The 18,792-nt window shown below is 42.4% G+C and overlaps 1 protein-coding gene across 1 annotated transcript in view; it reads left to right on the top strand.

Annotated features, from left to right (window-relative positions):
* LOC308135604 (low-density lipoprotein receptor-related protein 8-like) overlaps positions 1-18,082 on the top strand; it is a gene marked incomplete at both ends in the record, with an annotated part of 83,980 nt that extends 65,898 nt beyond the window's left edge. Inside the window, 9 exons of the mRNA XM_080503676.1 lie at positions 4,665-4,836; positions 6,948-7,175; positions 9,412-9,530; positions 9,957-10,096; positions 12,144-12,285; positions 12,994-13,146; positions 14,439-14,729; positions 15,625-15,693; positions 17,742-18,082. Of these exons, the coding sequence (XP_080359802.1) occupies positions 4,665-4,836; positions 6,948-7,175; positions 9,412-9,530; positions 9,957-10,096; positions 12,144-12,285; positions 12,994-13,146; positions 14,439-14,729; positions 15,625-15,693; positions 17,742-18,082 (1,655 nt within the window). The remainder of the gene's footprint in view (positions 1-4,664; positions 4,837-6,947; positions 7,176-9,411; positions 9,531-9,956; positions 10,097-12,143; positions 12,286-12,993; positions 13,147-14,438; positions 14,730-15,624; positions 15,694-17,741) is intronic.
* Between the last annotated feature and the right edge of the window lie 710 nt (positions 18,083-18,792).

Raw genomic sequence — 18,792 nt, 5'->3', positions numbered from 1 at the left:
GTGTTTAACAAGGAGTGTTGTCGATAACAAGGCATTCTGTCAGATACCGTGTACCCTCATTAGTGCAACACTTCACTCTCCAGCTTTTGTGCTCCGGTGTCAAACCCTCCTCTTGCCATAATCACAAACATCTTTCGGCTCGCATAGTGCTTATCGTAGCTCCACAGTCGTTTGCGTGCAAAGCTGCAAAAACACACACAAAAAGACAAACATCACCAAGGCAACCACTCTGTTTCTCCCAGGCCAAATCTGTCCTCTGGGTCCCTTCCCATTCCACATTTCCATGAGTGACAGACTGATGTGTTTAGCCATGCAGAACATTCATAATTGGGTGTAACAACTCTTCAGGGGCACCTGGCTGCATCATGGTGGAGGGTATTTAGTTAGTGGATTGGAGTAATTAGTGTTAGGCTTGTTGATAACAGTTGTCTGACTAGTGAAGAACAAAGTGAACTGCTAAGAGGACAACTAATTTTCTCTGACCTCCAAGTATGGCCGAAAGCTGTCAGCAAAAAGGATTTCGGCACAGACGCCATTTTATGTGTTTACACTTCATTTACCCCCAAAACTTTCATTATTTAATTGGCAGTAAAGAGCGAGTCAAATGAAATGTGTTGATTTGGTCCCTGTGGCTGTCAAATGTTGCGATTTAATTTCCCCCAATTAAACTAAACTAATATCAAAGCTGAACATTTGAGCGTGTGTAGCTGCATTTGCGCACGCAATGTGTATGTGTGTGTCGCCTCTGTCTACACTCATGTGCTTGTTTGTGCATGGCTGCCCAATGCGTCCACTATTAGTTTATTGTGGCCAAGAGAGAGCTGTATGTCTGGCTGGGTGTCAAAAGCAGAATTACGGAAAATGCAACAGTTGAACTGCTTTGTTTTTTGAAAGCAGTGAAAACTGCTACTGCTGCTGTGACAGCCTATAAAACCAGCAGGGGAGCATTTTCCTCTTTAGAAGGGGTTAGAAATGGTGTCACTCTAATGGCCAGTTTTGGAGAGCACTTAGTCTTGAACGGCACTGTCATCATTCAGACTCTGGGGCTGTGCAGAGGAAGGAAGGAGCAGAAAGAGACGGTGCAGGAGTACAAAACTACAACCAGGCTATGACACAGACTGTCAAAAGGAGAACCGAGGCAAGCAAGCTATTAATGAGAGAATTTCATATCTGGCCCTGGAGATGGCTGGCTGCAGCTGCCATCCTATTACCATAGTGTCAAAAGGAAATAGGCTCAGCATAGACGTTACAAGACAAAGGTGGGCTGGAGCTGCTAGCCATACAGATTAAAGCTTCCCTGCAGGCGCATTCTGCGACTGCCTGTTACCCACTTGACTTCTCCGGCAACAGTTATGAGGCAGTAGATTGAAAGACATGAGCATATAAACATATCCGAGTCCCTGGTCTGATGTGATGCTGTTTAAAATGCATCCTGGGTGATCATATAAAGGACAAACAGCATTAAGAATAGGCCCGAGTGCAGTAAAAAGGAAACATAAACACAAAGGACTTATTATTGCACTCTGCGCTAATAGTGTGACGACCAAACAGAATTAGCTCAAATGTGGCTGAAATATGAAAGAAATCCTACACCCATTGTCTATACTGTTAATCCAAGTTGTTGGGGACTGATGATTGGTGAAGGCAGGTCACCAGCCCACAGGGCAAACACACCGAGCCAGACAACTGCATACCCTTAAATTAACACCCATGGCCAATATAATCACTAATTGGCCTCATTTGCATGTTTCTGAACTCTGGGAGAAAACAGGGGTAACTGGAAAAGAGGAGAAAAAAAAACATGCGCATACATGAAGAAAATTCAAATTCCACACAGAAAGGCTGCAAAGCAACATGAGGAACAAAAGAGCTGCAATGAGGCAAAGGAATACATTTATTATCCTAGTTTTTTGTTAACCTAAGTTAACAAAACAGGAGAAAAAAACTATTAAAAAATCTAATCGCTGCCCACCACGACAGCTGCAAACTAACCCACATCCCATAAATTCTGTTCGGTCTTTTCTAACCAAGGTAAGTAGTGAGAGTTGAGTCTGAGGTGAAAGTTAACTGCTTGCAGTTTAAATGAGCTCACTTCTAATAAAGCCTCTACCTGGGGAGCTTTGGGTGACCTGAAGCCAATGAAGGCAGCGCCAATGTGACCTGCTGACTCACACATGGTTGTTGTATTGAAGGAGAGAGAGAAAACACACACACACACACACACACACACACACACACACACACACACACACACACACACACACACACACACACACACACACACACACACACACACACACGCTGTCTGAAAATATCTTTGTCTCCGTGTTTTTCCTGTTAGCTGTCAGCAGCGCCCGACAACCATGGATGATCCGAATCAGAAGTACTGAAATTCTTGATAAAGAGATCAAGATCGTGAAAATTGATTTTTCTTGAGCAGCAGCCGCAGCTTTACCATTTAAGATGTTATAAAATCAAAAGATTTACCTATTGACATTACTCAGCTCTGGAGGTCACAGCAAACACGGAGACCACATCATGTCAAGGATGACATGAAAACATACTTTATTCAACCAAGTTAAACCAAATCAGATACTAATAATAATATTTTTTAAAAACAACACAGCAACAAAATACAACATAATGTGTGAATATCAGTGGTTTGTGGTTCAACTGCAGTGGAATGAGTAACCACTGTTCACTGAGCCCAAGTGTGCCGAGTATCAAACAAGTAGTGCTCAGAGAGTAGTGAAAGTCTTGATGAGACCACTGAGGTGATCTCACCAACTTCACCAGCGTGCTTGTTTAGCACACTGGTGCTCAGCAAGCCCACTTTAGTGTCTTAGCATCACCATTGCGATCCTGTTCACATGCAGGTCCTCACACACTTTCGGCTCCAGCCACCCAGAAGCTACATGGCCGTGGACACATAGCCCGAGGTACCAGTGGTCACGGTTTCGCCGCTGATAAGATCAAATAAGAAATGGGAAATCTAATCACAGCTCATCGCTTAGATTGCATTTGAGATGCATTCTGCCAGATGAGTCCTGCACGTCACAGCTGCTCACAGAAACATCCCTCATCAGCGAATAAATATAAAAGTTATTTCTTCACATGTTTCTCTTGCATGAGGGCTCCCTTTTGCGGCCACTGCAGTGTGTGTGCATAAACCACAGTGGCTTATTGTGAATGTCCTGTATTAGACAGCCATGACAAGGGCAAAATATTCGCCTAATTTAAATGTATTCAATGTTTTTTTATTTGCCCTCAGTGAGACTTTGTGACTTTTTGTGTGTACACACTGGTGTCTGTTCGGTTCTGCTGACTGCAGAAGTGAACAGCTTGTTGTTTAAAGAGGCGCAGCCAGATGCAAAGGTACCTCTGATCTATATTTGCAAGGGGAGGATAATAAGAGGCAAACGGCTTAATGCTGCATCCAGACACTCTGATCAATACATCAGCAATTTAGCTGTTTTTAATGAAGGATTATCATCCCTGCGTTCTCATTACAGGAGGATATTGAGTAGCATCAGGTTCACTTTGCTCCGTTATCTTTCTCTTTGTGAAATGATGATGTTTAGAGTATTGACTATAAATGTGCACTGGCACATCAAGCTCCATTGCTTTTCTTTGACACTGTGGTGAAGCCTCAGCGTTACTGCTGTGGAGGAATGTCTAAATCATTTTCTGACAAGCTGCATTCCCCATCTGGGTCAACAGTTCTACCACAGAGGCACTTTGGTCCTGTGCTGAATGTATTTGACTGCTTTTTTTACTCTGTTGTGTCTCACCATCCCCCTGGTTGTATCACATATTAAATGCATGTCATATAATCAGAGTTTAATATACAGCATCCTGTACATGCCAACATCTAAATGACAATAATACAGGGGCCTCACAGGCATGAGGAACATACTGGATTTGATGTTTAGACATGCTGAGCCATCAGAGAATGGTGATTTGATGATCACCAGAATGAAGACAAACAAGCTAAAAGTGCTTCGTAATGTTGTTAACAAGTCATTCAAATGCTTCAAAATGTTGCATCTCAAATGCTTCGAATGGTTGTTTGAGACATAGAGAGCGAGAGGACAACCGGAGAGGCAAGAGACCTGTGCAAACCAATAATAATCCAAATAAAAATGTTTGTAACGGAGAGCGCTGGTTAAGCATGTGTGCAGTATATGCAAACCATATATAGTGGTAAAAAACCAGCCAGGCCTTTTTTTTTTCTCCAAACATGAGTCTTGTTAAATACGGGGTTCTGCTGTAATCAGGTTATATATGATATGTTTTGCATTTGAATACTGACAAAAGAGCAGGCACAGCACTTGATACATTCAATTCAGACTACTAAGCTCACTTAAAAGGTTACATTACTTTAATATGCTGCTTTTGCTGCCTCATTCAAATCACATTAGTAGTGTTTTGTCTACATGGCCTGTGATAGACACTGAGTTGATCCCTTTTTGCCAGACCCAACTCTAAGTGTGCAATCATGGAGGTGATTTAATCTCCAATGTATTCCTCCTACTAATGCTCAATTACTATTTGTCCCTGTTCTGGCACCAAAAACTGGATTTATATTTTGCTCAGCCACTTTCTGTCCCAGACTTTTTTACACTTTGAAACAATAATTTCTTCCTTTGTTCTTCTTGATGCAGGGAAAAGCCCTTACTTACTGTTCACCAACCGACACGAGATCCGACGCATCGACATGGTGAAGAGGGACTACAGCCAGGTGGTGTCCACGCAGAAGAACGCTGTAGCTCTGGACCTGGACGTGGCCAACAATCGTGTTTTCTGGTGTGATCGATTTCACCGCAAAATCTACAGGTAAACAGAACAGAGAAGGTGGTTCCGACTGTCAACCTTGTATCATTTTAGAAATTCTCTCGCAAAGCCAAAACATCCGAGTTCTGTCATTTCTGTGCACGTGTACCAGAGACATGATGAAACATCCGTTCTATGTGAGTGCTCTATCTCGAGAACAATTCGTGAAATGTTCTTTACAGTTGGCACACAAGTTTTATGTTGAATTAAAAAAAAAAAAAAATATATATATATATATATATATATATATATATATATATATATGCCATTCTCAACAATAATCCTGTGAGTGTCTTTGAAGCTCCGGGCTGTTTTGTTTACGTCCATGTTCGCTGCCAGCGTCTCCTTCTCCTAATCTAGTTTATGTCACTCACCGGTGAAACCAACATCAAATACCTACAGAGATCCATTTTTAGGGCTGCTATCAGGCAGTTTTGCTGCCTCAGATGAAAGATGTGGTTTGAAATTAGTGGTCCATCACAATCAGAGCGGTTCACTGCTGCACGACCACAGAACAACCTGAGAAGATCTTCCAACAGTGTCACACATTTCTTCTCTGTCACGACACCGTGCAGTGTGACTGCTGCCACAAGCTACAGCTGCCAACAACCAATAGAAATACAGCAGAAAATGATCTGACAATCAAAGAGACAGCAACGGAGGTCAAATGCTGCACCACGTTGTCTGTCTGGTTTATTTCCTGAAATCACCAGTGACATGTGTTGATGACGTACATCAGGAATGTTGCTACCTGATGGAACCTTTAAAGAAATTATTTGCAATGATACTGTTGGCCTTTTATTTAGATCACAAGTTTTTGCTCAAAGCCCGAGGCTTGGTACAGGAATAGAGGTCTCATTTTTCTTTAATGAAGCTCAAATGTGGGAACACAACACATCTGATTTTATATTAGTCTCTCGAGGAGCTTTTAAACGGGCTCAACAACTATTTGACTTCTATGTCACATGTTCGCCGTAATACGCTTCAAGTGCTTCAGCTACCTCAAGGACTTCCAGTGCTTTCTATTTAATGGACTCCTGGAGTTCCATGTGTATGCACATCAACATTAACTATAAATGTTACACACCTTTCATGTACTTACACATATTCCCTAGTCTCTTATGTGTTCTTTACAGGTTTCAGTGTGAATATGCTTGCTCTGTGAGTCATTTTTACAAAGATGAACCACTTTAATACGACAAGTTCACCCGTTTCTCCTCCACCGTTGAGCCTCTGATTCTAAAAACAAACATTATGTCACATTCTTGCTGTCTGATGTAAGTCATCCCGCATTTGATGTACCAAAAAATGTAATCTTTTGATGTTCTTGAAATTTAATCAGCGGAGATGAGGGCTCGGTCCTGCTATTATTTTACAATGATTTCACCCCTGCTATTGTTATCCCAACTACGTGTACTCCCCAGAGCCAGCTCTAATTGGAGCACTCTGTTCTCTTTATAAAATGGAAGTTAAGAGGAAAAAGTCTCTGGGGGAAGTGAAATTGAAATTCCTGTTCGGGAGCACAGATGCCCTGCCCTCGCCTCACACCTCTGGTGGGGCCAAACCATTAGTGAGCGGGGCAAACCCTGAGTGAGGCCTTGTCTATTCTGATAAGTGGTGCTCCTAAGAAGGGCACTAACCCCCAGATGAACCTGCTTAGCGTGTGGCCCAAGGCTATCGCTCCTGTACCGGTACCATTCTCTCTTCTGTGCAGTCACTTTCCAGCACAGTGGAGAATTTACACACACATCAGTCGTTTGCTTGTCTTGAGTTTGCCGCTCACAATTCATCAAGTCAAATGTACCCTATGGACTATCTGCTCTCCATAAGCAAACATTCAAGCTGATTTGAAGTTAAATCTAGTCAAGGCTAAATGTTTTACTGTCTTCAAATCATCATGTAATCTCTAAAAATCTGTATTTTAAATTGATAGAGTTCCGGTGCCATTCACTGAGAAAATAGTGCACATAAAGCCATTATTACAAAATGATACCTTCCTGATGGCCAGTATCCTCCAATTTGCTTTGTTTTTTTGACTATATTTGACCACTCACATCTCACAATACCATGTACCTTCTATTTATCTAATTTCCCCCCCTCTGGTTGCTTTGCAGTGCCTTCATCCATGAAGCCAGCGACCCCGCCCAGCATGTGCTGCTGGTGGAGTCATCCCTGAAGACCCCCGTTGGCCTGGCTCTAGATTGGCTCCAGCACAATCTGTACTGGACCGACTCTGGGGACAAATCCATCTCCGTGGCCTCAGTGGACGGCACCAAAAGACGTGTGCTCATCAACACTGACCTGAGCGAGCCTCGTGCCATAGCATTGGACCCTCACTATGGGTAAGGATGGACGACAAGAGTGTGTGATTCTTTCCACTGAAGCACAATTTAAAACGACTTTAAACCAGGCGCAAAAATCAAAGATTGACCTTATTATATCATCCTTAGTATTTTACTGCTTTGAATAGCTCAATCAATAACTGTCATCAGTAAATGCTTGTGTTTTTTTGATCAGCGTCGTACGAGAAATCAATGACTCACACTTCCATTTTCACAAACTGTGCTAATTACTCCTTTGGCTTTATAGTACGTCAGCATTGAATAGTGTCAGGCTGAGATTATACGAGATATTCTCCTTTACATAATGCAATGACCTCAAACTTTTTGTATGAAATGAATTCTGCTTGGAACGCATACATTGAATAAACATAATCTTCTCCTGAGACCACATCGATTAGCATACAGTAAGTAAACTCCAGCTGTATGGAGGAATCAGGGGAAACAAGCCCATTAATCAATCCTGACTCAATAGTTTTTTCAATTCTGTTGTGCGTGATTGCTGATAATCTGAGAGGCTTTACGAATCTGTTCTGGCCCGTGCTTCTGCAGCTTTTATATTGTGCAGATGAAAACAAACATAACATAACAAATATAAACTCAAATGAACAGGCATTACAGACTCAATCATAACGGCATCCGCAGGAGTCCAGTACATACAGAACGTTCACAATGATGCATGATAACGGTTATATAAGCAGGAAAACTCACTTGATGTTTGTCTTAAGCATTTACATACAAATGAAAGTAAGTCATGGCTTATTTTGCTGTTTTGATTGCTCACTCATATTCCCCAATAACCATTCACATTATGCTGAAATAAAACCTCTTTTGAATTCCAATGCAACGTTCTTTTTTTTTTAGCCTACCACAAATCACTGCTATTGCCATACAGTTTAATATAATTTCCATTTGGCAAAGTATCCACAAACACTGAATAGATAAATGATAACAACCACAACAGCTAAACGTGATGCACAGTTACAAATCAAGACATAATGTATTTAAATTGTTATCACGCACATCTCTGCTTAGAGGTTGATAAATAAATCTGACAACTTGTCAGACAGGTCAATAACTGAATTAAATAGGTTAGTAAATGAGTTTGAAAGAAATATATGCACCCCAGTAAGCCAATTTATCAGAGCACTGTAAAAATAAATATAGCTGTCATAATAACAATGTGAGTTTAATATGCTGAATTGGCTGAAAAATCCAAGGACTTGAAAAGTCTTTGCAAGGGCTACCTGGTGAAGTTCACTGGTGAAGTTTATCAAATATAAAATAACTACACGTTGTTTTGGTTTTGTGGTGCTGAACGGACAGCTCCTGAGTGCACTTGACGGAGGTAAAGTAAAGTACCTTTTCGGTGTGCACGTTTTAAGAGCACAGAAATGTAGAAGATTTTTCTTTCTTTCTGTTATTTTCTAAAGTAATCCACATCTGTCCCATTTTTTTCTGTCCATCCTTTTGCCCTTTAAACACTTACCAGTGTATATTTTTCAAGTATCAAAACTGTATTACGACGTCTTTTGTGTGACACGTGGTGAAAATACAGTTTTTCACTTGCATTAAAGGAGCAGGTCCTAATGTTGTGTTGGCATTTTGCCATGGCTGCTTTTAGCAGCACCACTTTATTAGTCTACATGCCGGTGAGAGTCAGAGGCCAGACGTATTATATTCTCGGGTTGTCTGTCCAACTCCAGGTGTTGTCGTTGATGGCAACAAGCTGTCAGCAGTAGATCCAGTCCTATCGGTCGTACATGTTGTGAGGTGGGGCTTTGACCAACTTCACCATTTACCTTTAAGATACTGACCTCCGCAGACAAGAGCAGCGGGTTTGGTGATGGTTTCATCAAATCCTCTACCTGTCATCATTTCACCAATTTGAGTTGTGGTCCAACATTATACAATCGGTGCAAGGTGAGCGGCTGAGGCACAGAAGAATTATTTAGTATTTCTGGGATTCGTTTTTCTACCAACAACTCAGAAGAACTATGATTCAAATGTGCTCTGACATCAGTAAAATATTAATTGTTTGATATTATTAAAACAGCTGACGTATAATTTACCAAAATGGAGATGTACCCAATGAAACTTGAAAAGATAAATTACTGCACAATAATGTCAACAGAACTAGAACTATATGATAAAATGAATACTGTATTGAGTTCACCCTTTATCACATCTTCTACATTTTCTACTGAAGACCTAACTCAAATATTTGTCTTTGTTCCAGCTTTATGTACTGGTCTGACTGGGGCACACGAGCCAAAATAGAAAAGGCCGGGATGAATGGAGTAGACCGACAGGTGCTGGTGGCTGATAACATTGAGTGGCCCAACGGCATCACACTGGGTGAGCGAGCAGCCTTTTGCATGCATATACATTGTGCTATATAGCAATTATACTCTATAAATGTGCCAAGAGAACAGTCCTGAGAAGAAGAAGAAAAAAAAAACCAAATGCACCTAATCAGCACATTGTAGTTAAAGGTCAAAAATAATTGAAATAGCATGGACTAATGGTGAATGTAATGGAAAAAGAAAATGGGTTAATGATGTTATTATGTTTACTTTGAAGTCATATTCGAAAATGCTTCAGAGACTATAGATCGACATGGAAAAGTTGTGGTTGTGAAACGGTGAAAATCTAACACTTTAAACAGCGATCGATATCACCTTGAGGGATTTGTTGGTCAGAGAGCAAGAGTGCTTACCACAAAGATAATCAATGTCTGCACTGCTTGGGAAAGTCCTTTTTATGTGTGTGCATGCTTCCCAGATGGAGCTAACAGACGGCTGTACTGGGTGGATTCGAAACTCCACCTGGTAGCCAGCGTGGACCTGAACGGAGCTCACCGCAGAACGCACATGTCGTCTGCGGAGAGGCTGGGACACCCCTACGCTTTGGCTGTGTTCGAGGTTTGTATGTCTGTTGCTTCTCATGTTCATCCCAGTCCCCCGTAAAGCACCCAGTAAGGAAGTTGGGCAGTTGTCCATGATATCATCCTGCCTCCCACATCTCATCAGATCTCCATCTCTCTTATTAGCCTCGCAGGAGTCTGCAGATTGACTGAGTCTGACTGTAATGACTGTTGAATTCAATTTATTGCACGCTCAGTTGGTGGTTGTCCTTGTGTTTGTTTCCCCCTGTGGAATTGACTTCCTGAGCATACTAAACAGAAAGCGCTATCAGGAGTATAGAGCAGTCTAAAGCAACACACACACTTAAATGCATTTGGAAGCCAGCCAGTTTCCATGTGTGTGTGTGTGTGTGTGTGTGATTGTGTGCGTGTGTGCGCTTGTGTGTGCGTGATGTTGGGGTCTTCACAGAACTTAAATCTAATGTGGTCCTGCAGGTCTTCTGCCACATGGTTTCAAATTCAAGCATATCAGTGCCTGTGTAAGATGGTGATTTTGAAATATTCCCATTGTTTTCACTCATCGATTTAAAAAGATTGGTAACCGCATCAGACCTCGTGGTTTATTTCTCTTCGCGACAACTCACGCAGACTTGGTCACCGCAGGATCTGCAGCCAGCCATTAATAAGCAAAAATCTTTGACATTATACTTCCGAGCTGAACAATCACTAAACTTGCACTGCGGCTTTTTCAGTTTGAACTCCAACAGTTGTTTTAATTGGATTCAGAAGGAGCAAAGAAAGCTCCACTCTCCATTACTCGTATTTGATCTAAGAAGAAGAGTTGGAGATGAGAATATTATGCTCTGACTGTTGCAGAAGCAAATATCACCAAATGGACACAAAAGTAAAGTATTGGAAGTGCAATGCGTGGCTAAATTAGAAACAACTGAACTGGTTTCTGCCCCATCTACACATTTTCTAAAGTGGAACAATACATTTATTAGTGTTAACCTCCCCATTGGTGAAACATTGACGGTGGTTTTCTGCACTCTGAACCTTTGCTGTACTGCAACCCAGGAAAACGATGATAAATTCCCACTGGTGTAATACACAATCGATCCGAGACTTCTCTGCTTTCTGAACCTTGTGACTACAAGGTGACCTTCTTGTTGTGCATGTCGAAGTCCAGCAGCTTCACTGGTGCCACGCGGGGTTTACTGTAGTGTACATCAAATTACCATCGCTCTCTGACTCATTGACTGATACACACACCCACACGCGCACAGACGCCCACACCCGCTTGCACTCGTGTGATTAGGCCCATTGTCTTGTTGGAGCCTTAGTTTCTAAGGCAACGGCAGAAAATTGTAATTTCCTGTCTGAACCTGTCTATTTTAAACTTCATTCCGGGAGCAAACAGGGGAAGCAAAACAAATATTCATTTAATAAACAACACGGAGATTTGAATGAGCTGCTATATTCGCAACCTAATAGAATATATTTTAATCATTTAAGCTCGTACACTGCGATCAAAGTGGATGTGCCAAACACATAAAATCTTGGGAGAATTGATGAACTCTTCTTCCACAGAAAGTTGTCACTTTTGTGTGGCATCTCTGATGTTTACTACTCCACTGTGGCTCAACTAAATTAAAAACCCTCAATTACAATTAATTACTAATGCATTTCCCTCATGCAATTACCCCCTCATAATAGTTGCATCCAAAGCCAAATTAGCAATAGTCTCTTCTGCAAATGATGACTTAGTCTGTCAAGAGTGTGTCAACAAATGTTTGTCGGCGCATATTTCACTCCATCTCATTTTCATTTCCCTCATCAAGTCATGTTTCCTCAGCGTCCCTCTTGTGTCTCGACTCTCTGACATTTTCTGTCTCTGTTATTTCTATCCAACATATCAATAACATTTCAGCACAATCTTCTTTTGAAAGTTAAAGAAATATAAAAATAAATGTATGCATTTCTAAACTGAGCTGCAGCTTCATGAATTGACAATATGCGCTTTTGTATTCAAGTCCAACACGACAGACTTGCTCTGTGGATGACCTCCAAACTGATCATCAAACTGAACATCCTTTGTGTCTCAGGATCGCATCTACTGGACAGACAGAGACAGAGCGGCGGTCTTCATGGCCAACCGGCTCACTGGACAAGATATCCACGCGCTGGCCGAAAACCTCAACGACCCCCATGACATTGTCGTTTTCCACCAGCTCCGACAACCTCAGGGTACGTTTGCTGTCACTGTGTGTGTCTCTCACATCAGATTCCTCACCTGGCTGTGATCCTTGTAGCTCCAGGACCAGTTTCCTTACGTGTGTCCATGTCAGCCCAGGCACATGAATAAATGATGATGAGACGCGTTGCTGTGTTTAAATGACCACAGAATTAGGAGCCCTGGTGCTTTCACACATCTGTTCGCCAACCCAGTTTTCCCCAACGGAGTTATCCAGATTTGAAATGAACTGAACAGAGCTCTTAATCATGTATGTGACAGTAGTTTATTCTCCTTTATTGGCTGAAGGTTTCCATTTCTGTCTTTGTCTTTCTTTATATTTCCCCCACAGTTTCAAAAACGTATGTATGCCCACATACTGTATATTTTAATCTTCACTCGTGTTTCATCGCTGTCAGTTGGATGTTGGGTAGATTTTATCTGCACCTGGCAGAGTCGCAGTGAAGTGGGTTCATATTTACAGCCGGTTTCTGTATGTTGTCAGCTTTTATTCTTCTGTCTTCTGCAACAACTTGTTTACGGAGAGTAATGAGCTTTGTTTGAAGATAATTCAACAGTACTCACAGCAGGGGACGAGAAAGCACAACAGTTTTCTTCGGTGTCTCTCAGAGTTGCATTAATTATCATCTTTTTTTTTTTCCTGTCACAAAAAAGTGTGAAACTTGTTGTTTGTCTCTCTTTGTTTTTGTTACCGTCTCCAGGCCCCGATAGCTGTAATCTGGGCAGTGTGGCAAATGGAGGTTGTGAGTATTTGTGTCTCAAAGCTCCACAGATCACAGAGCACTCGCCTAAATACACTTGTGCCTGCCCCGATGGACAGGATCTGGGCCCTGACATGAGGGCCTGTGTGCCAGGTGAGAGGCTTTAAAACTTTGAGGGAAAAAATATTCTTAAAAGGAACTTCAAAAAAAAAAATGGCTAATGAGAGTATTTATAATCATTAGCACCGGGAGAAGATTTATCAGCTACAGGACTTTCTTTGTGGAAAAATCTGATTCCGCTTCAAACGAGGAAGGCTTCTGCCTGCAGGCCAATCTTAATTATAAAGCGTTTTTCAAGATTGGGTTAATACAATGTTGTACCGTTAAGAAAACAAGGGAGGAATAGGATAGAAAAAAACTAATTGGAAAAACTACGATTCAAGGCAAGATAGATTATTCATGGAATTAAATTGGTAATGGAATTAAGACAGTAAATATGTGCTAATCCTATATATCAGAAGTGTATAACATTTTCCTACTCAAGCTCATATACAGAGAAATATACAATTGGACAGTCCACTGTATCTCGTGTTGTCATTTAAACCTTGATAATTGCTGCAGGCCAATTAAAAGTAGATCGCGCCATGCAGTTGACTCTCGTCATAGTTCAACCCCCTCTGTACTGTAATAGAACTCCCTCAGTAAAACTATTAGAACATTTAGTGTTAAAAAAATGTTTTCACATGATCCACAAAAACAGCTTTTAACAAACTCTTGGTGCAAAAATAGATTTTATTTATTCTTCTCAATTAATTCACTCCTGTCTCTTTGACCAGTGCTTGCTGATAATGAGCGCCAAGTATGTGTAAATTCACAGCGGCCTCATCGTATAACCTGCTAAAACAGGAGACGGTCAAACAAAGAAACGTGACAAGCGAAGGTCATCTTATCCAAACTTTGGTGTTTTCGAAACTGAAAACTTGAGCTTTCTGCCTGTAGGAGTTACTTAAACATGCATTTAACCTGTCCGTGTTTTATATGAAAATGTATTGAGTTTTTTTTCTTTTTCTTTTGCTTCCGAAGTACACATGACACATTTGTTTGTTTCCGCGGCAATCTGCGCCAACAAATGCTGAAAGTGTTGGCAGTTTTGGCGTTGTGTTAAAAGGCCACGTCAATCAACTGAAGCACACCCACCCACACAGTTCTAATGAAGCAAGCTGAGAGGACTTTTCTTTCTCCAAGTATTAATAAATAATAATTGTGGATTTTCCATTGCAGGCCTGAACAGTGTGGGTTGTTCATTCAAACATGAATATTTAAACTTATAGATAATATACACTGCACATAGTTTGAAACCTCATTCGTGGATGATTTAACACGTCACAATGACTTAGTTTCCTGAGATAATCGTGTGCTTTTTTTTTTTTTTCTTTTCTTTGTAGGAGCTCCAAGAAACGACGTGACAACAACGTCCCTGCCCCCTACTGGGTATACACCTGTCACGCTACCGACGGTGGCAGAAGTTTTCCCTGCGCCCTCGGGGGGCGTGTCGCAGGCGGACGCCGCCCCCCACGTAACCACCGCTCCCTCCGGTTCCCCCGAGCCTCTCACGCCCCTCAGCACGCTCAAGCCTGTGTCGTCCCAGGAGTCGAAGGCGCTGGGCTCCCACTCCACCGCCACAGCCATGGTGGTCTCCACCACGCCTGCGGGGGACAGCAGCGTCTCGCAGCACTGTATGTAGATCGTGGAGTAGAAATTATGTTTTGTTTCCGCTGCCTCGGGTTCTTTGGTGCAGAATGGCATACATTCAGATTCTAAGATCTCTCGCTCTCGAGCTGCAATGTCTCCCGGTACTTACAGTCCCCCAAGGTCTTCTGCATGACTTGGAAAGGGCAGAGAGACTCAATGGAGTGTTGACGGAGGATAGTGTGCAGTGTTTTGATAAAGTGGCACTCTCACCTGAGCAGCCTCATCTCCTGCCAAGTAGCACATTCGATGATTCTGCTCACACCCATAATGTGACTAACGGCCTCTTCCTCACAGTAATGATGACAGTAAAGTGACGTATCTCTGAGCCCCAACAACCACTGTCAGCTGGCGGTAACACGAGTGATGAATGGAACCACGTCACCTTGAAATTGCTGTTGCTTCCTCTATAAGTTGGTCTGTGTGTGTGTGTTTTATGTCTGTGAATGCGCAGACAACTGTAGATGCTCATAAAACAGTGGCGACGTATGAAAATGAGCTACAAGGTGACATTGGAGCCTCACAGAGCTTTGATAGACAGAGTGCGGGAGGTCAGGGCCAGTGTCAAGGTCACGCTGAGGCAAATGCCAAGAAACACATAATTCCCCCCCCCCGTCATTGCCACCCTCTGTCGTCGTATACCTTTTCTCCCTTTATAAAACACTCACGGCCGTGCATGCATGATCACCCATTCCCTGTCTTGCTGTTTTATCTCCACTCTCTTCTGGCCACCCCGCCCTCCCTGAATGCCCTGCTTATCTTTCATTCTTTTTCTCACACATTTTTCATCCTGCACCCTGCCACTCTCTCTCAGCCTCCCTCACTCTTCTGTCTTTCCGTCCTCTGGCTCTCACACCTTTCTCCCGTTTCCTCTCCCAACAGCTGGAAGCGAGCATTTCCTCCTGGGCGAGAACCTGACAGTGGCTGTTTTGGGAGTGGTCATCCCCATCGGTAAGACACCTGCAGCTTCCTTGTCTCTATTTGTCTGTCCACAACAAAAGGCCTTGCAGGGCTGCGTTAAAGCTGCTGTCCACCTGCTGCCTGTGGCCACTGTTTGTAGTCCATCCACACTGAGCCTGCTTGTGTCAGGGTGAGAGAAGCCTGGCCTGCAGGTCTTCCTCGCTGAGCTTCCTCAGGAGTCATTTTCTGTCCGCCTGACATCGCTGCCACGCCACATTTTTCACTTCACACACTGTTGTTGTGTTGGGTTCTGCAACAGCAAAGACCTCTTGCCCCTTCAGTCTTTGCCTTCAGTTACAATACTATTGTGCAATAAGATTAGCAGATTAACTACCACAACAACTAGACCTGATCGGTTTATGCTTCAGATGGTTGTTATTGTATCTGGAAAACAACTCACAAGAACGCAAAGCAAACTTTAGCATCTTCACGGTTGTCGAATGTAACACTTGATGGATAGACACTGTACACAGTGTTGTGTTGATCACATTCTGTACAATTCTGCAAAAATACACAAGTGCGGTGTTTGAAAGGTAGTTGAAATAAAGCCTAGATTACAAATCCTGTTTTCATTAATGTAATGTCAATTTCAACATGGCCATCATATGGCACTTTACATTCATATGAATGTACTGAGAGTCAGCCACATGAGCAGACGTACGGGACAGATTAGAGAAGGAGCTTTCTCTTATCAGGAAGAAATCTGTAGCTGATTCTGAGGTGTTTGAACCAATTGGTTGTAGGAGGTAATAACAGAGAACAGAATTGAACACAGAGCAACAAACGGACAAGTTGACATCAGACAGCAAGGCAATCAACTCACAGGCTTCTTAGGGTTGAAGCACTGATGAAGAACGTCCAGTTCCAGAGTTATAGCAGAGCTATTGCGGCTTTACTAAAAAAATTTTTTTTTTTAAAAAGACCCAATGTTACGCCCTGAATTAGATACTTTAATGTCATTAAATTATCGATAATGAGTCTTCTAAATGTGAGCATCATGTTATTGTTGTGGCTGCTGACTGTCTTTGATTTCAGCTCACTTATATACGGTTTTATCTAAAAGTATCAACAATTTGTTTTGTCAATTTAAAAAAGGTTAGGAGGTATTGGATACATCATTAACACATCAACATTGGATGCATTAGTAATATAATCAGTTAATGAATATTCCCCCTCGTCATTTCAGGCACATTTTTGTTTTGTGGGTGGTTGTCAGCCAGAAAATGTGAGCAACTGCAACTCACATTAGTGTATAAACACATCAATTTGTTATATTTGCTACATATGAGTGTTCTTGGTTATTTGTTTTTGAGGGAAGAAAGAAAAAAAAGAAAGAAAGAAAGACCTCCTTCAACAAGCAAAACACAGTTAAAATCTCAGTATTTTCACCTGGATTAAAGCAGCTGCTGTTCTGTTTGACACCACTGGTTTTATTTAAAAAACAAAAACCCTAATCTGCAGTAAAATAAACATTGAGAAAGTTCTCCTGCAGACTGTCCATCTATTATCACTGTAACACTAATACATGATGCTGAAGTAAATGAACCTGAACAAAATGAGTAAGCCAATTATTTCTAATGGGCTATTCTCGTTATATTCTTAATAAGGTGAACATCCAGTACTGAGCAAAAAAATGATGCCAGTAAGGCAGGAGAGCTTTAATGGTGTAATTTAATAAAGTGAGATTGAATTAAAATGCTTATTCGAGGACAGATTTGCTGAGATGAATTGCCAAGAGATTGCGTGATAATGTCATAGTTCAGGTTTGTGCTCCCTGAGGAGAGTTTAAATCTAATTGACTTCAAACCTGGGCATTTCGCATAAATGTTTCAGAGCGAGTCAAAATCTGTATTTTGGGGGTATAACCTACACCCGCACACAACCTTGGTATCGCTGCCCCCCTGCCCTCGCTGTCCCCCGCATGCCTGGTCTGCTCCTCTCTGTGCCTGTCATTTCATGCCATGGATTCGTGATGCCTCATTAATGACCGCCCCCCCCCCCTTCCCGTGTCCCTGCCGCTGTGTGTTAAACGCATGCAGTTCCTATCGTTGCCACAGTGGTGTTCGGCCTGGTCTGCGCCGGAGTTTACCTGGTGTGGCGCAACTGGAGGCGCAATTCCACCAAGAGCATGAACTTCGACAACCCCGTCTACCGCAAGACCACCGGCGAGGGCGAGGAGGACGAGATCCACATTGGGCGGACTGACGCTATGGGACACCACACGCATCACCACCCGTACCCTCAGGGTGTCGGCATGGGGGTTGTGGGCGCAGGCGGCGGCACCTGCCCGCAGTTCATCGCACTGCCTCTTGGCGGGAGCATGCCGGATCCAGGGACTCACTGGTACACGGAGCAGCCCATGCTCGCCACTGCAAAGTGACCCACGGGGGGCGACCTCTGGAGAAAAAAGGCCGCGCAGGAAAACGCACACACAGTGAGGCCAGACGCAACATGGACTGAGATTTGAAGGGACGGACAACATATGTTCATGTCTTACATGCAGCCATTCACAGCCATGTGCTATGCCAATTTCCATTTCAAAAACACCAGTATTAGTATGGCAGACATGATTCTCCTAAACATTCTTTTTTTTTTTTTCCCTTTTCACTGCACTGGAAGTGAATCTATTTTCTTCTCCAGTAAATGCTGAGAGATAACAGTATTATTAATGTGTGGTACTGTGACCTAAGCTGGGATATGGAGTTATACTGGTTCGTCTTTTGAATATTTTCCATTGATAGTTAAGTGCGGTGTGAGTTGTGTGTTTTCATATTTCGTAATGGGGCTAGTGAGAGTTCCCGTTTCATCCTTGTTGTATAATTTGGGGCTTGGTGTTGTAGCTGGTTGGCTGTGGAGTTCTGGAATCAACTTTATAGAAGGAGGAGCTCTGAAAGTAGGACAGCCCATGCTTTGATGGCGCAATCTGTACAGATTCATGTTCAAGTCAATCACTAATGTTCTTACTGAAGTTGTGTGCTTAACATTTTCATTATAAAAAATGTTTTTCCTTTGGAAAGATTTTCTCTATTCTATGATTGATGATGAAGGTTCCCAGCTATATTTAGCGCTGTCTCTCTGGTTCAGAGACAA

Source organism: Blennius ocellaris (assembly GCF_963422515.1).
Source record: "Blennius ocellaris genome assembly, chromosome: 10".
Classification (NCBI taxonomy): domain Eukaryota; kingdom Metazoa; phylum Chordata; class Actinopteri; order Blenniiformes; family Blenniidae; genus Blennius; species Blennius ocellaris.
The sequence above is the reverse complement of the archived record's forward strand: the minus strand, read 5'-3'. Positions and strand labels throughout refer to the sequence as shown.